Raw genomic sequence first — 25,651 nt, forward strand, 5'->3', positions numbered from 1 at the left:
CCCTCCCGCCGGCTCTCGGGCAGGGCTCGAAGACGGGGTGTCGAGATCTCCGGGTATCGCTCTAGCGAGGAGCCCCCTCGACCCTCGCCGCCGGTAGAGAAATAAAATCGTTCCCCGAAACCATTCGTAGGAATTAGAGAGAGCACAGTGGAATGGACACCGGGGCACAGAAGTTCAAGTTCTGAATGGAAACTGAGAGGGAGAGAAAAGGGTGTGGGGGCAGGGAGAGAAGAAGCGGGGGACAGAGTTAGAGACTGAGAGAAAAAGAGAGAGGGACAGATGCTTCCACTTAACTCTCTCTCAGTTCAGACTGTGTGCCCGGTATTCCCGCCGGGCCCTCCCGGTCAGTAATCCCACACACCCCGGGCACACCCCGCCGAGAACCACGTCAAACGTCCGTTTCCAACTCCGGTGACCCGGCTGTACACGACGTCCACGGCTAACCCGGTATCCGGGTACTAGAACCCGCTTCTCAGTGTGCCTGCTGCTGTGGTTGGTGAACTCTCAGGGAACGGGTCCCTGACATCTATCCCTCCTCGACAGTGTTGTGCTTGCAAACGCTGCCCTTCGGGGAAAGAACACACGTACACACACACACACGCACACAAAAAAGCCACGCTCCAGGTGAACGTACACATGTGTTTCTGGGGCACATACAAGGTACTTCTACAGTCACACACGTTCGCACTCACGCACCTGTCTTCGGGGTCTCGGAACGACTGGACTTCTATGTACAACTTATCTATACGCACGACACACACACACACACACACACACGCCCTCGCAACGCCCGGGGGGCGGCCCCGCGGAGGGTGGGGGCGGGGGGCCGCCACAGTGTGGGGTACAAGGCAGTTGACAGACGGGTCCAGCCACTCGGAAAGACCGCCGATCGGACTCTCTACGCAAACCACCCGGGGAGGGGAGGCCAGAGGACGTTAGAAATTGAGCTTCGTGACCGGCCTCTCCCGGCCGCCGTCCGTCATCGGGCTGGCGACCCTCTTGCGGTTCCGTTTCAGTTTCAAAAGGTCCTTGTCGAAGACTTCCCCCGAGCGCAGGGCCGAGACGAGGTCGTCGAACTCCCCTCCTTCGTCTCCGTTCTCCTTGGCCTTTCGGGCTTTGCGCTCCCGTTCCCGCTGCTCTTTCAGCTAGAAATGAAGAAAGAATCACTGCGGTCTTTACTAAGGAACGCCTCTGGGCCGAGCGCCGTGCTGAGCACGGTCCAGTCGCATCGGGTGCGGTCCCTGTCCCACACGGGGCTTACGGTCTGAGAGCCAGTACTTTCCCAAGCGCTTAATACAGTGCTCTGCACGTGGTGAGCGTTTAATAAATACGGCTGAATGAATGAATTTGACAGATGAGGAAACCGTGACGCGGAAAGAATTGGGAGAGCCGTCTGAGGTCGCACGCCAGGCAAGTGGAGGATCTAGGATTCGAACCCGGGTCTTCCAGCTCCCAGACCTCCCGCTCCCTCCACCGGGCCACACAGCTCCTCGTCCGTTCTGGATCTCGGCCGCCGTTCGGGCCTCTCCGGAGGAGAGAGCCCGCTCGACGTTTGCGCGCCGGAGAGGGATGGGGAGTGAAGGACGGGGAGGGCCGAGAGCCTCGAGGTCCAATGTGAGGAAGGCAAACCCTCGAGCGGGAGCTCAATGTGTGAGTTTTGAGGGGGTGTTGGCGGGGGACGGGGGAGCCGCCTGGGGCTCAGAGTCCGCTGGAAAAACACAGATTCGCCCCCGGCCCCACCCCCTAGGACCGCCGCCTGGCATCAGGACCGCCCCCTCCTCCCCTCCGCCGCTCCCCACTGACCTGCGCCTCCATGCGGGCCCGACGCTCCTCCTCCTCCTTCCTCTTCCTCATGTTCTCGTTCTCCTGCCGGGCCTCGGCCACCGCCTGCAGGAACTGGTCGAAGATGCCGAAGAACTCGTCCGGCTGCATCTTGCCCGCGTCCTCCCCGAAGTGCGACACGGCCTTCCTGAACTGTAAAGGGCACGGGGGCACCGACTCACCCCGCTGCCCGCCAACGATGGCCGGTCCCCGCCCGGCCGGCCGACTCCCCAGACCGGTCCAGGACGACCCCGCCCTCGGCTGGGAGCCAGGCGCCTCGTCTGGCGGGACGGGCGCGGGGCTGGGATGACGACGACGATGCTATCTGTTGAGCGCTTACTGTGCGTCGGGCACTGTTCTAAGCGCCGGGGTGATACCAGGTCACGAGGTTGGACACTGTCCACGTCTCACGGGAGGGTTAACGGCTTTAATCCCCATTTCGCAGATTGAGGCACAGAGAAGTAAAGTGTCTCGCCCGGGGTCACGCAGCTGACGAGTGGCTAAGGCAGGAGTAGAACCCGGGTCCTTTCTGACTCCCGGGCCTGTGCTCTATCCACGAGGTCATGCCGCCGGGAGCCCCGTGTTCTAGTCCAGTTCTACTGTTATAGCGTCCTCTCCCGAATGCTTAGTTCAGTGTTCTGCACACACTTAGGGCTCAATAAACACGACTGAACGAATGGTCCCTGCTCCGCCACTGGCCTGCTGGGTGACCCCTCTGGGAGGCCAACACCCACTCTGTAAGGCAGGGATGATAACCCCGGCCACTCCCTGCCTCCCGGGGCTGGCTGAAACACAGAGGTGACTGATCGGGAAGTGTTTCCGTGACTCAAGGAGCTCAACAAATCCCAGGACTGAAGTACAAACTCCTGTAAGGATGTGCTTCTCTCCCCTCTCCTTCCCACCCGGAATGGATTTCAGCCTCTGTTTCCCCTCCTTCGCCGCAAGTTCCCCGAGGACAAGATCCGAGTCTGCTAACTCTACTGGTCTCTCCCAGGCGCTTAGTAAAGTGCTCTGCAGCCAGTAGGCACTCGATCGATCCTAGCGATCGGCCGACTGTAATCCAAGGAGGCCCAATCTTTGATTCGGACCCCGAACTGGGTGCATTTACTGGCCGTCCCGACCCTCCCAAAGGTCTGTGTCCTAGAAGCGTCGCTTCACGCGAGGCTCCGTGTGCTGCCTGGGTGAATTTTGGGGTTGGAGGGCTGTTGGGGGGTGTCTGGGCAGGAACCAAGCAACAGGGAAACCAGAGAAGAAAAACACTGCGGGGCTGAACTCTCACAGATGGAAAAGCGCCTCCTGGGCCCGTGCCCGGCATCCCGGAGCCAGCGCCTTCAGGGCTCGTGCCCAGTGACCAGAACCTCCAGGGCCCTGGGCCCAGCACCCCAGGATCAGCATCTCCGGGGCCCGTGCCCCCCGACCAGCACCATCAGGGCCCGTGCCCAGCGCTCCGGGGAACACCTCGAGGGTCCCGGCGGAGAGAACGCTGGGCTGCTAAAGGCGCCCGCTGGCGCGGGACGGGTGGAAGGGTGGGAGGGTGAACGCCACAGCGGTGGGAGCTGCGGCTATTGCCTCCCAACCCCCCCCAGACCTCCGTCCGGCGATTCTCTGGGGGAGTGAGAAGGGAGATGAGGAGGGACGGGGGCAGGGGGTGTGCAGAGAGGGAGCCTTCGAGGGGGGTCTGGGCGGCAGGGCCAGGCAGGAGAGTTTACCAGTTCTTTAGCCTCGGCGAGCAGGTCCTCGATGTCGGAGAAGCTGAAGCTGGCCACCGTGATGAACTGACTGACCACGGACACGAACTTATCCCCGGGCTGGGCCAGCAGGGATTTCTGGTACTCCAGCTCCTAGCGGGGAGGGAAAACGGAGCTCATCAGCCGACAGCACGGGGACCACTCCCGTCGAGCACTCCTCCTGCAACTCCTTCCCCCTCTCTCCTCACGCCCACAAGATCTCACCCCTTCCACCACGTCCAGCCCCGAGCCTCACCACCTCTTCAGCCCCCTCCAGTCCAAAACCCTACGGCGCTCCCGTGCAAATGTCTGCCCGATCGGTCGATTCGGCCCCTCTAGCTGTACATATGTTTCTGTCTCCCCGCTTTCGACCGGAAGCTCCTCTGGGGCAGGGACAAATAACTTGGTTATTCCGTTCTGAGCATCTAGTACCGTGAAGCAGAACGAGTGGGCCTTCGATCAATCCTTCTCCTCCGTTAAAACGAACAACGCTCCGGGTCCCGAGAGCCCTCCGCAAGCGCCTCCCCAGAGGTCTCCCCGAGCACAGGCCCTCCCCGCGGCCCCGGAAACGGGCGTCGGCGGGTGGGGAACGCTACGGGGATGGGGATGGTTCTGACCCCCGGGCCTCCGGGACATAGGGTCTCTGACCCCCAGGAGGTCGTGCCTAGACGGGAAGCCCCCGGAGAACAGGGAGAGCGGTCGGTAAGCTCGTCGTGGGCCGGGAATACGTCTATTTACTGTTACACTGCACTCTCCCAGTGCTTAGTGAGGTGCTCTGCACACAGTAGGTGTTCAATAAATACTATAGAGTGAATGAAGGGCAGTAGGCACTCAGTCAATTTTGCTCCCGGATCGGGGGCGGGGCGGGGGTTGCCCAGGAAGGAGCCGGGCGCCAGAAGGTATCTGGCCTCGGCATCCCTCCCTACCACCTCTAACCAGTGCTCGAGAGCTGGCAGCTGCCCAGAACCTCCGCTCAGTGAGGGCAGGGAACGTAGCTGTTTAGCGTCACCCTCCCACGTGCTTAGTATAGTTAGTGCTCCATACCCAGTACGCGCTCAATAAACAAGACTGAATGAAAACACGGAAAGCCTCAGAGGCGAGGGCCTACGTTGTCTGTCCACCCGTCTGTCCCTCCCTCCGTCCCAGCTCTCAGGTCAGTCTTCAGAGAGCTCCGCGTAGTGTCTACGCTCCCAAACGCTCGGTACGAGTGCTTGGCACCCAGTGCTCTGCCCGCGATAAATACCGCTGGCTGACTGAGTGCAGTGGGGCCGAAACCCAGACCGGTGGAGAAGGCCGGCGGTGGGAAGGGAGGATACTCACAGCTTCCACCGCCTTCAAGCCGCTTCTCAAGGTGTTCATCTCTTTGTCCAACTCAGTCATGCTGGGGGGAAAAAAAGCACCACGTTAGTGAGAGATCCCGTCCCCCCGACTGCCCTGGTCTGAAACCCCGAACTTTAACCCGACGGTCAGATTTCCCGCCGAACCGCTGGCAACCGCCCATTTTCAAAACTCCGATGGAAAACCGTGATAACTCCATCACGTCTACTCGCTTTAAGAGGGTTGGACCCTAAGAGTTTAGAGTACAGTGCTATGCGCACAGTTGGCATCCAGTAAATAATAATAATAATGATGATAATGTTGGTATTTGTTAAGCGCTTCCTAGGTGCAGAACACTGTTCTAAGCGCTGGGGGAGATACAGGTTGTCCCACGTGGGGCTCACAGTCTTAATCCCCATTTTACAGATGAGGGAAATGAGGCCCAGAAAAGTGAAGTGACTTGCCCACAGTCACACAGCTGACAAGTGGCAGAACCGGGATTCGAACCCATGACCTCGGACTCCCAAGCCCGGGCTCTTTCTGGTTGATTAGCTAGAAAGTAATCTCCTTGAGGGCGGGGATCCTGCCTACTATCCCTAGAGTAGGCACCCAGAAATAAGCTTGGTTTATTAACTGGATCGAACCCTCCTTTAGGGCGGGAATCCCGTCTACCGACTCTGCAGTACTTTCCCAAGCGTTCAGTTCGGTGCCGTGTAACCAGTAGGTGCTCAGTGGATACTGGGCCTGTTTAATTTCCTTAGAAACATTTTTTTACCTCAATTTTACCAGATTAGCATTTGCACTTCTCGCGCAATTCCAATTTAAATTCGTGGCTGAACGAAATCTCTCTCACTGGATCAGTTTCCCCAGACCCAATCAACCGAGAAGCCGGGTGGCCTCGAGGATAGAGCACGGGCCTGGGAGTCGGAGGATCTGCATTCTAAGCCCAGCTCCGCCACCTGTCTGCTGTGTAACCTTGGGCAAGTCACTTCCCTTCTCTGGGCCTCGGTTACCTCATCTGCAAAATGGGGATTCGGGCCGTGAGTCCCACGGGGGACTTGGGATCGTGACCCACCTGATTGGCGTGAATCTACCCCGGAACTTAGTACGGTGCCTAGCACATAGTAAGCGATTAACAAATATTATAAAAACTGGTTCCTTCCTACCACTTCCTCACTCTTCTCCTCCCCTCATACCTGATCACTGAAACTTTTGTTAATCCATCAAACAATGGTATTTACTGAGCATTTACTGTGTCGAGAGAGCTCTATTAAGTGCTGGGAGAATACAAAATCGCAGAATTGGTAGAAACGTTCCCTGCCCGCAAGGAGCTTCCAGTTCAGAGGGCAAGACAGATACCAATATAAATAAATGATAATCTCGTCGACGATGTTGCAAGGACGCTCCCAACTCCTGCTAAGAACTGGTTTTCAAGCGGGGCAAGTTCTATCGCTTGGGACCGGCTGAACTTGTAAGCCCCCGCCCGGGGGTGACCGACCAGACGGAGAGCTGAGACAGGGGAGAAATCGGCCCTGGGAGGTCCCGCCCACCGCCTCGTTTCAGAACTCACTTGACTTTGGCAGCCTGAGCGATGTCCCGCAGTTCCTCATTGAGTTCGAGGACTCGGGGGTACTTCTTTTCCACGATGGTGATGAGATAGTGCAAGAGGGTGATGTTCCTGGGGTCACGGGGACAGAGAGGGCATGGAATCAACTGCCTTGACAGTACAATCTGGCCCCCCGCTGGAAACCCAGTTGTCCACTCATCGCCGCGGTCCAATTCGGTCTGCCGGCGTCCCCACGTTTGGCAGCTTCCTGCCTCCCGGGACTGGGACCGTGTGGCGGAGACCACGTGAGACCCTGGATCCAAGTGGGAACGGTGCCACCCGGCCCCTCCCCGCTCCCCGGGGGGGGTGGCACCCAGGGAGCCGCTGCCCGCCGGCTGACCCTGCTCCCCGCATGCAGCTCCCAGTCTCAGGGATACGGCCCCGCCCCCCTGAAATCCCGCTGCCCCGAGGGGGCCTTCCCAGATTGATTCCTCCCACTCAAAGTCCCCCTCCGAGTCCAGCTGCCTCTCTCAGCGCAAACCTCTAGCATCCCAGCACCTAAGCCCATTTGCCTATTCAACTGCACATCTGTTTGGTCTTCCCTGGATTTCTGTTGCTCTGGCCCTGGCCTCCCTCTGGTCCCCCCCTCTGTGCCGTGCCACTTGTCCTTCTGGTTCCGACCAACCGAACGAGGGGCGAAATCGGTACGGAAGTAGACCGGGGCGAGGCCAAGGGCACGCGACCCACTGACTGGCCCGGTGATCAGCTGCACGGTTTGACCGACGCAGAAAATGGCTCCTTCGGTTCCCAGGGCCGACCAGCCCCTCCCGCCACCTCCGCTTTCATGGAGAAAGTCAGCCCACGGGGTCGGGGGGGGGCGGCTGGGGTCCTGGCGATCAGCCGGCCGCCTCCACGGGAGGCCGGATAGAGGCCGGAGAGAGGCCCAGGGCTCACTTGTCGATACTGGACTTCGTGTCGGCGATCTTGTTCAGGCTGGAGATTTTGAAGCCGAACGCGTTACCCCTCTGGCCCTTGTTCATGTAGTTGCCGATGGCCAGCACCACCTCCAGCAGCTGCCGCAGGGCACGGCTCTTGAACACCTCGGCGGAGCCGGTGCGGATCGCTGCAGGGGGCACAAGGCGGGCGTGAGGGGTGGGCGGATGGGCAAACTGGCAGGCAGGGCAGGCAGGCCGGGCGCCGTCCCCCCAGGTCCTCAGACAGGGGAGGAGGGAGGTGAAGAGGCGGGTTCAAGTTGTGGCGCCGCCCCTGGGCCGCGGTGGGGTGATGGCGGGGCAGCCAACTCACTTCACCTCTCCGGGCCTCAGTTTGCTCATCCGTCAAATGGGGACAATAATTCTCGCCTCTCCAATCTCCCCACCTCATATTCCCCAGCAGCCACTTGGGCCCTCCCGGGCCACTCAGCACCTGGGTACTCACACCTGCCGGACCACTCATTTCCACTGCTTTTTACTCCGTTCCTTCCCTTCCATCTGAAGCCCATCGCAGAGTCTGCCTCCTCTACTCAACTACAAGCTCTTCGGGTAGGGGTCGGGTCCCGCACGCTCAGTACAGCGCTCAGCACACAGCAGACTGCAAGCTCCTCGAGGGCAGGGATCACGGCTGTCACCTCTGTCGCCCTCTCCTATGCGCTTAGCGCCGTGGTCCGCCGAGAGTAGACCGTAAGCTCTTTTAGGGCGAGGTCTGTGCTTGCTGACTCTATCCAGCCTTCTCCCAAGTGCTCAGTACAGTGCTCTGCGCACGGCAGGCTCTCAGTCCACGCTAGTGAATGGGGCCCCCAGGGCTGCCTCGGCACCAAACTGAGACAAGGAGTGTGAAAGCGATCGGGGACATCGAAACGCCCGACAAATTTCAGGTCTTTACCTTCCACTTTAGGTTTCACCTCGGCCACGCGCTCCGCAAACTTCTTTTTGAAGTACAGTGACTGCAGCCTCTGCTGATAGTGATTGATTCTGCAGGGCAACGGGCACAACGTGTGAGCATTCAGGAAACATCGGTGCTTGGTTGACTGCATCCCCGCTTACTTTACCACCCTTTCCAGGTCTAAAATGTCACCACATCCTTACCTCACACTCCCAGTGAGCGGACAGGGCTCAGGCGGGGGACACCGCGGGGGGGGGCAGCGGGGCGGCTGGAGGTGGGAGGGTGGGGTGGAGGCTGGGGAGGCAGTGGTTCTAGTACCAGCACCGTTCCCGGCCTGCTGTGTGCCCTCGGGCAAGTCACTTAACCTCTCCGGGCCTCCGTAAATAGGGCTCAGATCCCTGCTCTACTTCCCGTAGAGCGCGCGTGAGTCCCGGGTGGGACTGGGGACGATCGGCACGGGGCTCGGCACATAGTGAGTGCTCATTCGATATGGCAAAAATGATCATCACGATCACGAAATGTCCGAGTCCAGAAAGCTGGAAGGAGTCGGAGGGGCATTTTCCTCACAGTCGCCCACCAGATGATAGGCGGGTAGAGGAGTTAAAGGGCAAGGGAGCGGACCGTACAAGTGGGTAAGTGACACCGGTGGCCCTCTCAAGATCTTCCTTCCCCCGACCTGAACCGACCCATCTCGAAGAGGAACCGTTCAGCCCCGTCCCTTGCCCTTCCGATCTCGCACGGGAAGAGGGGCCCCTCCGGCCCCCAGGTCCCAGCCCACCTCGAACGGGAAGCGTCCGTCCCCAGTCCCCCGGACCGTACCGGCTCATCTCGAACAGGAAGCGGTCTGCCCTGGCCATCCGGTCGAGCTCGTGCTTGTGCTCCTCCAGCAGGTCGATGTCGCTCTTTTCCGGGACGAATTTCAGGAGCTGCCGGAAACACGAACATTCCCGTTGACGGTTTCCAACAAGCCAGAACCTGGGAGGCAGCGTGCTCTACGGTGAGAGCCTGGGGCCGGGAGTTCTGATCCCAGCTCTACCCCAGGCCCGCTGTGATACGACCTCAGGTAAGTCACGTCAACACTCTGGGCCTCCATCTCCTCCTCTGTCAAACGGGGATCAGATCCTGTTCTCCCTCTCTCTCAGACCGTGAGCCCCGTACGGGACGGGGCCTCTGTCCGACCTGACGATCTTGTATCCGCCCCATCGTTTAGTCCAGCGCTCGGTGTTTGGTAGGTGACTGACACGTGTCGCAATGTTTTACAGCTGTCATTCGGACACGGCAAAAGCCAGTACCCGCCGGAGCCCGGGCGATGGCCTTCCATCTCCGGGTCCCTAACGGTTGAGCTGATCGTGCTGGGAAGCCCCAACCCCACGGACTCGACCACCTAGGGTGGATCCTGCTTCCTTCCCGTCCACAAGTCCCCCCGGCACCTGGACCCCCATCATAGGGCCCGGACTGCCAATGTAGGTTTCCTAACTTCCTCCTTTCCCCTTCCCTGGCCGGTCTGAAACTCCGCCCCGCTGCTCACCTGTTCTGGGCCTCAGTTACCTCATCTGTAAAAATGGGGATCAAAAAATGTGAGCCGCACGTGGGACAATCTGATGACCCTGTATCTACCCCAGCGCTTACAAGAGTGCTCTGCACATAGTAAGCGCTTAACAAATACCAACATTATTATTATTATTATCATTACCTGCTCCAGCATATCTTTCGGAAGGTCTTCCTGCTCGTCCATTGTTAAGATGGCGCGCTTGATTTCGTCGTTGGAGAGCTTCAGCCTGGAAAGAGAGGACGGGGCCGATGAGGAAACCGATCTGAAACCTATCCGGAGGATGAATGCGGTCAGGCTCCTACCGGCTCTGCTGCTTCCCCTGCCTGACCCTCTTCCCCTAGAAACTCCTTCCCACAGCCCACATCCGCCCAGAATTCCTTCCCCCCCGCACTCCATCATAACCTCTCTGGGCTCCCTCTCCCAGTTCGATATACGTGCCGATAAAACTGCTTTGTCTACCGCCAGCAGAATGCTTTAATGCCCTTGCCACTCTCTGCTATTTTACCATATGAAATATTGAAAAGTTGCAAAATCCCCCAGAGACCCAAAATCCAGTATGGTCCAGTTGAGCTAGTTGGAGGCCAAGGTCTACGCGTCAGTCGCATTGTGCCAGAACGGACTCATGCTGCAGGAGGACCGCCCCTGACTTCTTCCACTGCATATCCTATCTTGGCCGTAGAACGGGAACGCACGCTTAAGCAGAACTAATGGAATGCACGGAGTTCCAAGCGGCCTGCAAGGTGGAGAGGGAGCTTCTTCCAGAGATAGATGTTTCCGCTCCAAGTTGTTCATCCAAGGCCCTCCCCCACGAGCCGGCCGGTAGTCGGGCCCTCCCCTCGGCCGGGCACAAATCCGGGTCGGTCGACTGCTTTCCCTCCGGCCTCTCTCATTCCATGCCTGGGCAGAACGCCAAGTCACCCACGGGAAATGGACAAAAGCCTTATCCCTCCCGGCCAACCCTAAAGGATATTTATTACCCCAGGGCAGCTGGTAACAGACCAGTGGGGCGCTAAGGGAAGCACCTCCCCCAGCTTGCCCCTCTTCCTTGACTTGACTGTCCAGAAAACACCGCCTTGTCAGCCCGAGCGCCACGACGCAGCCGAAACCCCTCCTCCCCTTATCTCCCAAAACCAAAGTACTGCCCTCTGGCCAAGTCAGCATGAGTGAAACATTACCGGAGGGGAAAAAAAAAGCACTTTGATCAAAACAGACTCAAGGCTTTGCCACTTCTCTCTGCCCAGGTACCGCAGCGATGCTATGAGCACTAAAGGCCCTGAGGCAAAGCCCAACCGTAAACAACACGACCGCGGCTAACAGCTCAGAATCCCGCCCCGGCAGACATGTGACCCGGAGAAATGCAACTGTACTCCGGAAGGAGGGAGAGACCACCTGGAAACTGGGTCATTTGGGGGCCAGGTCTAACCTACTCGTGAGAGGATCCACTGCATGAGGAAGCATCTAGAAGAGTAGAAAGCCTAGCCTTAGAAGACCAAATGGAATAGTTCTGTGCCCTTATTATATTGTGTTGGCTGCGAAACTGTGTAACTCTGGGGCTACAGAGAGTAATTCTGTTTGCCTTTAAAAGGTAAGAAGAAGAAGAAAAAATCAGGGAGGGAGAACATTTCCTCAAGTATCGTATTTGGATTTCATGAGTTCCCCACATGGGATACAAAACTTCTTCTGTTTGTTTAGAGAGACACACACAGTGTGAGGGTTTCAGAGAAGCACGCGTGGACCAAACCAGAGATTTGGTTCTTGGATGGCAAGTTCAGTTTCTACAGAGATACCTCGGGTTAAGTTTGAACCATGAACGGCTCTTTGAGAAAAATGACTTGTTCCCCGTCTCCCACTCTCCACGCCCTTCATCCCCCCCCCCGCACCTCTGCCCCCATCCCTCCCGTACCGCCCTCCACCAGCCAGTGGGTTGGTGAGCAGAGGCCAGGCCCACGGGAGAGGAAAATGAACCACATGACCGAGCACCGCCCGCCACAGCAGTCCTCTAGAACCGCCCGGGACCAAGAACCGCCTGCCCGACCAGTTCGCCAGAACCGACGAGGATCAAGTACAGCCTGCTGGACCCGTCTGCCCGAACCGCCCAGGACGGAGCACCGCCCGGGGTCTGCTCTCTCTGCAGAGAGGCGGAATCTGGAGAAGCGAGCAGCAGCATGCAACCACAGAGCCTTCCCATTTTTTCCCTATCAAAAACTCCTTGAGGTTACTTAGGACTCCGTAAAAAGTTCTCGCTTTCTGGCGGGGGCGAGGACGATGAACGGAGCAACTGCTCTCGGGCCGACCGTCCAACTCGGGAGGAAATGGCATCAACCCCAGGACCTCGTCTGCCTGACCACCGTGGCGACCAACAGGCAGGTTCCCTCTGGTGCTCGGAGTCACCGGCACTGCTGCTCGCACTCTCCTGTCGCTGAAGGCATTCATTCACTAAGCACTGGGGTAAGCACTTGGAAGAGTCCCATCTCTTAGAACATAGTGAGTGTTTAGTAAACACCCAGAAATGCTCAGTGGAATGTAGCTTCACATCCATCTGCAAACCGGGGCAGGAAACAAAATTAGCCTGAGGGGTCACTTGGCAACTATAAAACCTCTCTGCGTCTCCTAGACGGCTTTCCTCCTGGCTGCACCAAGCCTCCCCTCCGCCTGGGAAGAGTCCCAGGAGGGTTCTGCGTCCAACTCCCCCAACCTCAGGGAGACCGGACCCCCAGCACAATTCCAATTCCCCCTACGCCGGTGGCCGCACGAATGAACCACTAAAGATGGCTTCGGCCTCGGTATTCCAAAAGCCCAGCCGACAGAGAGAATGAGAAGACAAGAGAAGGCAGGGGGCACGCGAAGCCAGCAAGAGCAGCAGCATCCCAGTGACCTTCCCGAGGACGCCAGCCCTCTCATAACCCGCGCAGCTCGGCCTCCTGCGGCACCATCACCCGTCACGGGCGGTGGGTCAGAAGCCGCCCACACACACGAAACTCGGCCGCCGCCCCACCCGTCCCCGTCTGTGTTTCTGGCGCTGGAACATCGGTGCTATCGCCTAGGGCGTTGGTGACGGCAAGCAACACCCGGGCAGCACCGCTTTATCGCAAAGGGGAATTCGGCCCAAAACGCTCCCGAAGGAGACGGGTTTTCCGGCGACGGAACCACTGGGCGCTTCTCACTCTGACCCCACAGTTCCAGGCTCGGCCACACCCCCGGTACCTGCTGTCATCCTCATCTTTACCTGGACAGAAGAATATTGCAGTTCTGGGCTCTCCGGCCGTCGATCACGGATAGCTCTCTGACCTTGTGTCTGCCGCTCAGGGTGTCGTCAATGGCATCTGCTTCTTTCTGCAGGAGGGAAAGAAGGACGTCACCGGACACAGCCACACGCCTTTTGGTTGACGCGCGTGGGTCCTAAGGGGCTTCGGTAGGAGTCCCGAGAAGCTGACTGAAAAACCAAACGTTAGGGATGAGTTCACACCAGGATATCACCGCTCAGGAGTGTGCACGTCGGCCACTGCAGGTGGACGGGGGTGAGCTCGCGGTGGGCGGGGGCCGAGTTGCCCACCTCCCCCGGGCTCGGCGCAACGCTCGGTTCGGCGCGCCGCACACGGCGGGGCGCCCAGTCAGTAGCCCACTCAGTCTTAGCCCGAGGACGGGGAGAGCGGCTCACCTCCGTCGGGGCCCGTCGGGTTCGGACCTCGCCTCGTCTGGCCCGAGAGCCGCAAGCTGGGCCTAGTCACAGCCGGGCGGTCTTTACCTACCACGCTCACGAAGTCTAACAACGGGCCTTCCCGAGTCACCTCCCGTGCCAGCTGAGGCCACTTCTGGCCGGGACACGGTGGGACGGTCAGAGCACTGGGCGTACGTACTGACTGCTCACGTGACGCAGGGCGCTGTACTAAGCACTCGAAGCGCGAAACCGGCAATTGCCGAGTGCCCAAGGGATGCGGTGCGCTGTACTGAACACTTGAGAAATTCAACGGCCTTTCCAGAGAAGTCACCAAGCGCATGCTGCTTCCCACTAGGCTACGCTGATGGGCATCCAGCGGTGTTCAGCCAACACCACCGATTGATTTCCAGATGTCGTGGGGGCACCGGGAGATGGCCGGGGGGCAGAGACTTCCAGGCTTCCAGAGAATGGGAAGAATCTTGTTCCAGCTAAAAAGCCCAGTGCGGGAACTCTCCGGTCCCGGGCGCACCGAGGACTCGAAGTGCGAGCCCTCGGTCCCAAGTGGCACCGGGGACCTGAGGTGGGAAGTCTGCCCAGCCCAGGGTGGTGGCCAGGTCACGAGGAAAGAGCCGGACGGCACCGCTGGCTCGCTTACCTGCTTGGAGCCACTGTTCCCAAAGAACTCCTACAGCCAGAGCAGAAGCATGGAAAGGCAAGAAGAAACATGCAGCTCAGTCGCGGCGGCCGCCGAGGCGACCCAAGGTCCGAGCCGCCGGGGGGGATCGGGTTGCGGTCGGACCCGGAGGGCGGCCCGGGGCCACGGACAGGGCCGACGGGCGGGCCGGAGCCCTGAGGCAGATGTGCCACGTGCGAGAGTGCAGGGCACGGACGGACAGACAGACCGACAGGCAGGCAGGCAGGCAGGCAGGGCAGAAGGGAGCACGGGCAGTTCCCGGCAGTCCCTCCTGTGGACGCAGGCAAGGAGGGGGGTGGGCACGAGGAGGGGAGAAACATGCTCTTTGTCACCCTCACCCCTCTGATACCCCCTCTTGGGGAGGGACAGGACGTCACGGACGCCCCTGCCCGCCCCCGGCTGCTTCCTGTTCATCCGGTCGGAGCGAGAGCTCGGAATCCAATCGGCGGTGGAAAGCGCTCTACCCGACCTTTGCCTCCTCATCGGCCTCTAGTTCCCAAGGCCCCGGAGGATCGCCCCCCACACACATCATCCCGGTCCCAGAAAAAGCCACCACTCTCCTTGCCCCACGAGAAGGGAACCGGGCGGATGGAAGGAAAGGAGACAAGGGATCGGGTTTGGACTACAGAAATCACTGGCGAGGGGGAGGAGAGGGAGAGAGCGGAGGAGGAAGAGGGCGAGCGCAGGATTGGCAACTACTGAAAAGGCTACAGTTTTCGCTGCACTTATTGGGGACAATGGAAGGGATTATTATTAGTAGTAGTAGTAGTAATATCTGTTAGGCGCTTATGATGTGGCCAGCACAGTACTAAGCTCTAGGGTGGATACAAAACAATCAGGTCAGACACGGTCCCTGTCCCACACGAGGCTCAGAGTTTAAGGGGGAAAGAGAGAACAGATGAAGAAACTGAGGCCCAACGAAATTATGTGACTTGCCCCGGGTCACAGAGCAGGCAAGTTGCAGAGCCGCGATTAGGAATCAGGTCCTCTTCCTCCTATTCCTGTGCTCCTTCCTCCAGGCCAAAATGCCTTAGGGGATGGAGCTTCAGTGGTCAAAATGCCCCACTGCTCTCGGGCCCGTGACTTGCACGGCACAGTTGATGCCTTCAAGGTGTCACTGGATGGGGGGGGGGGGGTCCTGCCAGGAAAGGCGGTGTAGCCTAGTGGAAAGAGCATGGCCCCGGCAATCTCTTGCCGGGCCTCTGGCCCGCTACGTGCGACCTTGGGCAACACACTCTACCTCTCTGGGCCTCAGTGACCTCTTCCGTAAAGGGGAATCAGAGCCCGGCTCTCCCTCCCTCTCAGACCGCGAGCCCCACGCGTGGGTCGGGGCCGTGTCCGACACGACACATATTTGCCCGAGTGGCCGGCACAGCGTAAGTGCTCAACAAATCCCAGAAGAGCGATATGGAGTCCCAAATCCCAATGGGCAGCGCCTCGCACCTGTGGCCACCGCCCCCTCCACCTCCTCCGTGTGGAGAGGCAAAGCGAGAAGGCGTCGGGAATCTTCCAACTCCGGTCCACCCACGGCCCGCTGGCCGGGCCGCGACCGCTGCGTCCAACCGTGATGGCACCTCCAGGCTAGCCCCCAGTGGAGGCTCTCCCCCTGCCCTTCGTCGGCCCCCATACGAGGCCGTTGGCCCAGCAGCAGGCCGTCCTCCGCCGGTACCAGCCCACTCCCTGTTAGGCCGGGCCACTCCCCCTCACACCGGACCATCCTTCCCGGAACCAGGCCACACCGTGTTGGCCCCCACAACGGGCTGCCTCTTGGCTGGCTCTACAGCCCCGCGTCTCGGTCGCCCAGATTCTCGGCACCCAGGCTGGGCGCTCCCTTCCCGAGGCCGCTCTCCACCCCACCTCTCTCAAATCCCGTTTTCCGGCTGCCTCGAGAGGCTCGGCCGGCTCCACGCCACGGTCCAATCGTTGCTGAAAGCCCAGCCTGGTCTGGCCATTTACGGAAATGGTGGGAAGTGGCCAGGAGCCCCCAGTGGGGCAGCTGGGCCGTTTTACCGTGCGGGTGGCCGGCAAATTCTCCCCACTCCTGCACCATCAACTCCGGCGCGCATCCCACCGGCAGGGGACGGGGGAGTCTTTCCCCTCGTCTCCCCCCGAGCCCAGAAGCTCTTGCTGGGCGGGTGGCCCGCAACTCGGCAGCACCTCGGCGCCCCAGAAGTGCTCATCTGGGGTAAGGGGCCGGAAGGGACCCCTGATTGCATCTCCAGAGACCCCCCCAGTGCGAGAGCGTGCCAAGGATTCTCCCTCACCCAGCGGCACACCATTTCACTGCCCCGCCGGCCGGAGGCGTCTGCGAACTGAGACACAACTCTGCTCTGACATTCCAAGCGCTTAGTACGGCGCTCTGCACATAGTAAGCGCTCAATAAATACGACTGGATGGATGGATGGATGGTCTTCGTCGACTCTCGGCTAGGCGTACTGTTACCGAAAGCGGGGCAGCGCCCGCGCTCACCCTCGGCTGGGGTGGAATGAAAGCGTTCTCCTTGGAAATCACCGTTACGGCCGGCCCCGACCCCTGAGCGGGGGCCCCGCGGCCCGCCGCCCACCGGCCGAGGACGGTTACCTGCTGCTTTTGGTAGGCCGAGAAGGTCCTCTCCAGGTCCTCCAGATCTAGAATGGTAAAGACCCTGGCGTCGTCGATGTCGGCCCACACGGTCCCTTCCAGCTTGTTCTGCGAACGGTGAAGAGGCCCGACGGCCCGTGTGGAGTGTCGCCGGGGAGACCCAGCTGCCGGTGGCGTCTGTGGGGCGGCGCCCGCCGGTGCCACCTCCACGGGCGCCTTCCGGTCCCCCTCCCCCCAGCGCCGTCATAGCGGGACCCCAGGGGGCCGGGCCCGGGCAGGCGCTCACCTCAGCCAGCTTACACCAGTTGAAGGACTTGAGGGCGTTGGTGGGCTGCGGGATGTTTTTCTTCTTGAGGGCAGGGCCCAGGGGGGCACCCGGCGGCGGGGTGATCCCCAGAGGGGGCGGGCCCGGGGGTGGGGGTGGGCCTCCGGGGGGCAGGGGAGGTGGCGGCGGGGGAGGAAGGAAGTCCCCGGGGGCAGGCGGCGGCAGAGGCGGCGGCGGAGGCAGCAGGGATCCCGGGGCCTGGCAGGGAAGGGGGCTTCCCGGCGCTCCCGGTGGGGGCGGCGGGGGCCCTCCCGGCACGGGCGCACACACCGCCCTCTGAAACGACAGCGACGGGACCAACTGGTCAGGGGTGCTCGGGGAAGGTCCGTGGCGGGCAGAGTGAGGGGCCCGCTGCCCGGGGAGCGCTGAGCGACTCATACTAATGATTGGGGTACCTGTTAAGCGCTCACTATGTGCCAGGCACTCTACTAAGCGCTGGGGTGGGCACGGGTATAGCGGGCTGGACGCGGTCCCTGTCGCACCTGGGGCTGAAAGTGTCAATTCCCATTTTACGGATGAGGTAACTGAGGCCCAGAGAAGCGAAGCGACTTGCCCAAGGTCACACAGCAGACAAGCGACGGAGCCGGGATTAGAAGCCACCACCTTGCGACTCCCAGGCCTATACTCTATCCACTACGCCATGAAGCAGGGTGGCTCAGCGGCAAGAGCCCGGGCTTGGGAGTCAGAGGTCAAGGCTTCCAATCCCGGCTCCGCCGCTCGTCAGCTGTGTGACCTCGGGCAAGTCACTTCACTTCTCTGGGCCTCAGTTACTTCACCTGGAAAATGGGGATGAAGACCGTGAGCCCTACGTGGGGACAGCCTGATGACCCTGTACCCACCCCAGCGCTTAGAACAGTGCTCGGCACCTAGTAAGCGCTGGACGGACACCAACATTATTATTACCACACTGAGAAAGTGGAAAAGCCCCACCGAGAACAGATAAACGAAAAGCTCAGAACACTTACTTAACCCCTTTCCTGTCGAAATCTCAATTCTACATCCCATCCTGTTCTCTAACCACAGCCAAAAGTTGAGGGAGACAAAATGGATGCACGGTAGCTATATCTCGTATCTCCACAGGCCCGATCTCATGATAGCCACATCCCAGGGCCCGTGGCGCCGGCCTGGGGGGACCCGAACCTCGTGGCCCCAGGATGAGGTGGCCCGGACGGACCGAGCTGAAGACGTGCCAGCGTTTGACGCTTACGAGCCTGCCGGCGGCCCCCACCCGCTGACCCTCGGCTCCGTCGCCCGTCCAGGGAGCGCTCCTCCGGCCCCCGCGGCCCACCGGAGCCAGGTGTGGGGGCCCACCCGCCGCCCAGGCCGTGGAGATGGGGCAGTAACCGGGGTCGGGCCGGGCGACGGCGGCCCCGCTCCCGTCCTCACCTGGTTCAGCTGGTGGATCTGAGCGGTCAGGTCGGCCACCTGCTGCTTCACCTGCTTGTGCTCGCTCGACTCCTTCTCCAGCTTCTCCTTCATCTTGTTCAGCGTCTGCATCATCTCCTCCTTCTCCTGTGCCTTGGCGTCACACTCGCGCTCCTTCTTCTCCAGCTTCTGCTGTAGTTCGTTGTGCTCTGCGGGGACACAGCCCACCCTTGGTGCTCTACGGGCAACTCGGTTGGGAGCCGATCGCCTGCCCCAGACAGGCAGGACCGGCCCGCCGGCCAACTGCCGCGCTGGGACTCGGTCTCCCTCGGTCCCGCCTCCTGCCCCTGCCCTTACTATGGGCGGGGGAGGGAGTTAGTTTTTTAAAAAATGGTATTTGTTAAGCACTCGCTGTGTGCCAAACACTGTTCTAAGCACTCGGGTGGACACAGTCCATGTCCCACATGGGGCTCACAGTCTCAACTCTCCACTTCACAGACGAGGTAACTGAAGCCCAGGGAAGTCAAGTGACTTGCCCAAGGTCACGCAGCAGACAAGCGGCAGAACCGGGATTAGAATCCAGGTCCTTCTGACCACGCTCTATCCAACTGGCTACGCTGCTTATCCGGAGTCAGAGGAGCTTAGGGGCATTTCCCAAGAGAACTCAGAGAACCCACAGCCTGTGCCAAGCATCGTGCTCAGAACCGGCGTGGATTCTAGACCGTCGGGTCGGACGTGGGCCCCCTCTCACCCGGGGCTGAGGAGGAGGGAGAGCAGGGAACTGACCTCCATTTGACAGACGGAGAAACTGAGGCTCAGAGAGGTTACAGAGCGGGCCAAGGCCAGAGCCGGGACCAGAACCTGGGTGCCCTGACCCCCGGACCCACGCCCTCCCCACTGGGCTGGCCTCTCCTGCCCAAACGCACCCAAGGCCGAGTTTCTTCTACGGAAACTAGAGCTTGGCTTTTCGTGATTGCACTGCTGTAGTCATTTACCTTTTCTCATCTTCTCCGCCTGCTCCTTCCACTGCTTGACCTCATTTTCATTGACCAGCCTGCACAACAGAACGGGGGATACGGACACTAGCCGCCGGCAGTTATCACCGAGGCGGCCTGGGCCCGTGTCCCCCGCGGGGAGGAGAGCGAGGGGCTGCGACGGTTAGAATTCCCACAGAGAGATCTTTAAGCCATTCCCTGGGCGCGATTCAGCCGTGCTCCCGGCCCGGGCAACGGAGGGGGACTCGGCCATGCTCCTGGAGTGGGGGGACTGGGGAGGAGGAGGAAGAGGGCGATGAGGAGGAGGAGAGAAATCGGCTCCGCTGACCGGGCCGGCAGAAGGAAGGGGCCCTTACATTCGGACGACGTTTTTAATGTTAAAGTTCTCCAGGGGCGTGGAGTCGGGGTCCTGCCCTTTGTCGTTCTGGATCACGATCTGCTGGATGATTCGATCCAGCAGAAGCCAGTACTGGACTGTGTTCCCGCTCCGCTTGTCTGGAGAGGAAAAGGATGAAGAAAAGGAATGTTACCAGAATAAAAGGAATGATGAGTAACGAGAAAGAAAAGAACGACAAAAGTAAATGAACGAAAGGACGGTGACACTGTAGGCCTCCCGTCCTAGCCAGTTCCCCATTTATCTCCCTTCCTTGGGATACTCGGGACGTCGGAAGTCAGGGATTACCACCAACCAGTTGGGCAAGAGAAAGACAGAGAGAGAGATCCGGGAGCGGGAGAGGGATGGAGTGGCAGGGAGAAAGGGGCAGGGGGGAAGGGCGAGCTCTCTTCCCCACTGCCAGCCGTCCCGCTGGCGGCGTTTGGGGCGGGCAGCGGTGGGGCACTCACAAGGCATCTGGAGACAGTGGTGCAGGATGGACATGAAATGTGGGTACGCTTCGCTGTGCGTCAGCCGCTTCCTGGTCAGTTCAAACATCTGTGTTGCACTTTTGGTGTCTATGTGCACCTATTTGGTACAAAATGCCTCCAAATCACTCTCCCACCCCCAACACTCCCACCCTACCCAGCCTTGAATGTTTGTTAATGAGGTGTACATCCCCATGATTCTATTTATCGGGATTACGTTGTCTTGTTTTTGTCCTTCCGTCTCCCCCCCACTAGACTGTGAGCCCGTCACTGGGCAGGGACTGTCTCTATCTGTAGCCGAACTGTCCATTCCAAGCGCTTCGTACAGTGCTTGCTCTGCACATAGTAAGCGCTCAATAAATACTATTGAATGAATGAATGAGTGTGTCGGGCTCTTTCATTTCTGCCAAGCACTTTCCCATCAGGCAACTCAGAGCGCATCCTCCCTCCACCCCTGCACAGTTATTATTGTTCCCATTAGACAGACGAGGAAATTGAGGCCCAGGGCGGTTAAGTGGCTTGGCCAACTCACACAGCACGCCGGGTGCAGGATTGACACCAGACTTGGGGTCTCTGACTTCCCAGCCCCGTTCCTCATTGCAAACCCTCCCCGATGTCTTCACTGCCCTCGTCGAGCAAGGTGAATCTTTTCAGGCCGGACTGGGCCACGGCCACGTCCGCTCTCTCCCTCCCCGACCCGGGCCCGGCCCCACAAAACACCCCCGCGGTACCGCTGCCTACTAGGGACTAGAAAAGTGCCAGGCGGCACGTGTGACCCACCAGTTCAAATCGTTTGGCAAATTCCAGTTCATCTTCATTTCTGAGCATTTCAAAAAAGTCTAAGTGCCTGAAAAATAATGAACCATTTGGAACGGTTACTAATAACCATCATTTATTCTTGGGGCATCTATTAAGCGCTTACTGGAGGCCAAGCACCGTTCTAAGCGCTGAGATCATCAGTTTGGACACCACCCCTGTCCCACACGGGGCTCACGGTCTAAGGGGGAGGGAGAACAGTTATTGAATCTCCATTTTACGGAGGAGGAGACGCGTCATATCCCACCTCGGTTTCGGCATCGGCCTCCTGGCTGACTTCCCCGCCTCCAGCCGCCCCCCCGGCCATACTTCCCTCTGTTGCCCGGATCATTTTACAACAGAATTGTTTCGTGTACTTCTCCCCACTCCTCAAAAAACCTCTAACGGTTCCCCATCCATCTCCCCGTCAAGCGGACGTTCTTCACCGCTAGACTGCAGGTAGCCAAACGGCTCTCTCCCCACAACCTACCTTCGCTCCTCTCCCACAACAACGCGATCTGCACACTTGGCTCCTCTAACCAAACCCACTCGCTGTCCCCTAGTTCCCGTCAGACCCGCGTCGTCCCCTTGCGTTCACGTCCTCCCTCCTGCCTGGAACTCATCCCCCTTCATATCTGACAACCACCCTCGCTATCTGAAAGCCCTGCTGAAATTACACGTCCTCCGGGAAGTCTTCCATTCATTCAGTGGCATTTACTGAGTGCTTACTATGTGCAGAGCACTGTACTAAGCGCTTGGAATGGACAAATCGGCACTGCCCTCTGACGGGAACCTTGCACCGCCACCTCCCCGCCCCGTTTTCCCTTCCTCTGCCTCATCGATGTATTTACCCTCTATCACTCAACCCACAGTACTTGTGTACATATCCTTATATCAATCAATGGTATTTATTAATTAACGGTATTTATGCCCAGACCACTGTACAGAGCGCTTGGGAGAGTTCAATACAGCTAAATGCGCAGACGCGTTCCTTGCCCGTAATGAGCTTCTACTCGGTCGTCTGCCTTACCTGTAATTTACCTTAATGTCTGCCTCCCCCGGCTAGATCGTAAACTCCCCGGGAGCAGTGATTTGTGCCTACTTACTCTATCGTACTCTCCCAAGCACTCAGTACCGCGCTCCGCGCAGAGTGAGCGCTCAATAAATATCGCCCAATTGGGTGAATCTCACTGCATCCCCACAACACACCCCAGGGAGGTGGGAGAGGCTGGTCCTGTCCTCCCGACTTGACAGAGGAGGCCCAGAGAGGCTGAGTAACTTGCTAGAGGTCACCCAGCAGGCTAGCGGCAGAGCTGGGATTAGAACCCAAGTCTCCCGACTCCGAGACCAGGCCCCGAGCGCTGCGCTCCCCCAGGCCGAGCCAATCCCGGAGGCTGCGGGGGGCAGCCGTGACCCGACCCGGGCGGGGAGTGGGGGCGCGCGCGCAGTCGGTGGAGGGCAAGACGGACGGAGGGAGAACAGAAACTGTTCGGGCGGGCAGTTTCCCACCTACCGGTCCAACGTCGAATTCTCGTGCTCCCTCAGTTTGTCGATGACCGGCTGAATCCCAAGCATCAGAAATTCGTACCGGAGATGGAGTCTGAAGTCCAAGCTCTCCTGAAAAAGAAGCGTGTGTGGGTATAGGGTGTTTTGGGGAAAGCGAGTCACAAGTCACAGACCCTGCATCCTGGCCGTGGACTGACTGCCCTGGACCGGCCCTGGCCAGTCTGGGAAGTGCGGACAGGCAGAAAGGGCAGGAAGGAGGGGCAGAAGGGCATTGCTGGGGGGCTGGGGAGGCGGGAGGAGGAGGGATGGAAGGAAGGTGTCAGAGCCCACAACACACTCGGCTCCGTTTTCAGAGAAGGGGATCCTCAACCGCGTTTCCACAGATCTAGAGCTGTGCAGAGCACTGAACTGAGCGCCTCCCGGGCACAGGGCACTGGGCTGAGCGCCTACCGGGTACAACCTACTGGGTACACGGGGAACGTGACTGATGACTCCTGTCGGGAATGTCGGGTGAGCGTGGGCCCTCCGGGAACCAGAGCGGGGGGGAGCCGAAGATAGTTCTGGGGGTTTGTGTGGAGCCCCTCACCCCTGCCCATCACGTTCCCACCGAGGCACGGAGTAAAATGAGTAGATGGAGGGGCAGAGGTGAGCAGGTGCAATCCTCGCCCGCATATATAAAAGGAGTAAACGATAGAGTCTTTGCCCTAGAGTAGCTTACATGTTAAAACAAGAAGAGAAAGGACAGACGGGGGATGGAAGGTTCAAATAAGAGGCGGGAGACAGAAGCAAAGGGGGAACAGAGGCAGGGGAGGACAGAAAGAGAGAGAATGGGGACGGAGAAGCAGAAATGAGGGAAGGGGCTGGGTGGGAACAAGTGGAGTGGGAAGTGGGAAGCGCCCCGAGTCCAGGGGCAGAGGAGAGGGGACAATTAAATGGAGAGGGAGAAGGACAGAAAGCCCCCCAGAAGAGGCGAGGGCCATGGGAAAGAGAGGAGGAGGAGGTGGAGGAGCAGGTGCCCTTCCTCAAACATGGTAGGAGACTGGAGAGTCCACACGCAATAATAATAGTGGTATTCGTTAAGTGCTTACTATGTGCCAGGAACTGTACTGAGCGCTGGGGTGGATACAGAGAAATCGGCTGGACCCAGACCCTGTCCCATTTGGACTCACAATCTCAATCCCTCATCTTATAGACGAGGGAACTGAGGCACAGAGAAGTAAAGTGACTTCCCCACGGCCACACAGCCGGCAGGCCCGCGCTCTATCCACTAAGCCATGCTGCCTCTCAAAAAGGAAGGAAGGGAACATGATCATTTTTAAGCAGTGGATGTTCTTGGGCTCCTAGGGGACAGGGAAGTTGTCACTTCTTGGTTTTGTACTTTCCCAAGCACTGTCCTTTCCTTTTTTTTTTTTTTTTTTTTTAAGTGGCATTTATGAGTACTTACTATATGTCGGGCACCGTATTAAACACTTGGGTAGTCACAAGATAATCGGGTCGGTTCCCTATCCCACATGGAACTTAAAGAGTCTTAATCCCCATTTTACAGATGAGGGAACTGAGGCACAGAGAAGTGAAGCGACTCGCCTAAGGTCACAGCAGATAAATGGCAGAGCTGGGATTAGAACCCACGACCTTCTGACTCCCAGGTGAGGGCTTTATCCACTAGGTTAAGTGCTTACTATGCGCTAAGCGGTGTTCTAAGTGCCGGGATAGTTAATCGGGTGGGACGCAGTCTCCGTTCCACGTGGGGCTCACGGTCCAAGAAGGAGGGAGTAGAATTGAATCCCCGTTTCGCAGATGGGGTAACCGAGAAGCGAAGTGACTTGCCGGAGTCACACCGCAGACGTGGAAGAGTTGGGATTGGAATCCAGGTCCTCCGGCTCCCACGCTCGTGCTCTTCCCGCTAGGCCACGGCGCTTCCCGAACAAGGAGCCGCTGGGAGCCCCGGGTTCCCGGGATGGGAGGGGGTCCCGGCCCTCGGGGCGCACACGCCGAAACACTCACCACGCCCGCCCCCTGACTCAGCACAGCGTTGATGAAGGACATGATGGCGGTCTTCAAGTTCACCTCGTCGCGGTAGCGGCCAGTGCTCTTATCCAGGTCGTTGATCAGCGTCTGCCACGCACGACACAGAGGGCAACGTATGAGGCTGCGCCCGCGAGATCTTGCTGCGACTCCTCACCGCCACGACCCCTTGCTACGGCCGTGCGGGAAAGGCTCTCAGGCGGTGACTCCATCTGCCCTCCTATGGGAACGTTTCCCGCCTCCCCCAGTCGCACGGGCCGAGGCCCGCGCTTCAGCCGCGGTGAGAAGAGACGGCGGGCGCGCTGGGGCCCCGATTCCTTGGATCGCGGCGTCGCACACCCACCTGGGCTGGGAGCTCCCCTCACGGGCCCGGTGTGTGCTCTCCCGCACAGAGGGAGCCCCCGGCCTGTGCCCGGACTTGCCGTCTCCCCTCTGAGCCGCCGGCGGGCCAGCCTGGCACCTTCCCGGGTTTCGGAGGCTGGCGCCTGGCCCGCTCCCACCACCGCTCCTGCCCAAACTCATCTTTCGGGGCCCAGAGAGCCAAGGAAAACACGGCTGGGATAACAGCGCTGTATTTCTTTAAGGCTTACCATCGTCTATCGCACTGCCGTCCCCTCGCCCGTGTCCTCCCTCCGGCCCGGAACTCCCTCCCGCTTCGTGACCCGACAGTCCGCCACTCTCCCCACTTTCAATACCTTCCTAAAATCACATCTCTTCCAAGAGGCCTTCCCCGATTAAGCTCTCATTTCCTCTCCCCGCCCTGCCCTCTGCGTCATCTGTCGATACATGCGGTATTTATGTACACTACATAATACGATACGGTACAATGTTTATGCCCGTATTTTTATACTCTCCTATTTCCCCTCTCTGACACTTCTTTTAACGCCAGTCTCCCCCTGTAAACTATAAGCTCCTCGAGGGCAGGGATCAGGCCGACCTGCTCTATCGTACTGCGCTTTCAAATGCTCAGTACAGTTCGCTGCCCACACTGAGCTCGTCGGGG

At 59.4% G+C, this 25,651-nt stretch overlaps 1 protein-coding gene across 2 annotated transcripts in view; it reads right to left on the bottom strand.

Moving 5' to 3' along the window:
* Positions 1–625: 625 nt before the first annotated feature.
* Positions 626–25,651, bottom strand: part of DAAM1 (dishevelled associated activator of morphogenesis 1) — a 64,882-nt gene continuing 39,856 nt past the window's right edge. Inside the window, exons 7-26 of one of the 2 annotated variants that reach the window (XM_029078950.2) lie at positions 24,628–24,738; positions 22,631–22,734; positions 21,103–21,169; positions 20,305–20,422; positions 19,818–19,956; positions 19,462–19,520; positions 18,488–18,675; positions 17,063–17,377; positions 16,777–16,884; positions 14,158–14,187; positions 13,071–13,177; positions 9,986–10,070; positions 9,112–9,218; positions 8,293–8,381; positions 7,366–7,534; positions 6,436–6,543; positions 4,869–4,929; positions 3,531–3,662; positions 1,804–1,974; positions 626–1,145 (exon numbers count right to left, since the gene is read on the bottom strand). In XM_029078950.2, the coding sequence (XP_028934783.1) occupies positions 936–1,145; positions 1,804–1,974; positions 3,531–3,662; positions 4,869–4,929; positions 6,436–6,543; positions 7,366–7,534; positions 8,293–8,381; positions 9,112–9,218; positions 9,986–10,070; positions 13,071–13,177; positions 14,158–14,187; positions 16,777–16,884; positions 17,063–17,377; positions 18,488–18,675; positions 19,462–19,520; positions 19,818–19,956; positions 20,305–20,422; positions 21,103–21,169; positions 22,631–22,734; positions 24,628–24,738 (2,478 nt within the window). In that variant the 3' untranslated portion in view covers positions 626–935. The remainder of the gene's footprint in view (positions 1,146–1,803; positions 1,975–3,530; positions 3,663–4,868; positions 4,930–6,435; positions 6,544–7,365; positions 7,535–8,292; positions 8,382–9,111; positions 9,219–9,985; positions 10,071–13,070; positions 13,178–14,157; positions 14,188–16,776; positions 16,885–17,062; positions 17,378–18,487; positions 18,676–19,461; positions 19,521–19,817; positions 19,957–20,304; positions 20,423–21,102; positions 21,170–22,630; positions 22,735–24,627; positions 24,739–25,651) is intronic. The other variant, XM_029078951.2, reaches the window with a different exon arrangement.

This window comes from Ornithorhynchus anatinus, chromosome 14, assembly GCF_004115215.2.
Source record: "Ornithorhynchus anatinus isolate Pmale09 chromosome 14, mOrnAna1.pri.v4, whole genome shotgun sequence".
NCBI lineage: Eukaryota > Metazoa > Chordata > Mammalia > Monotremata > Ornithorhynchidae > Ornithorhynchus > Ornithorhynchus anatinus.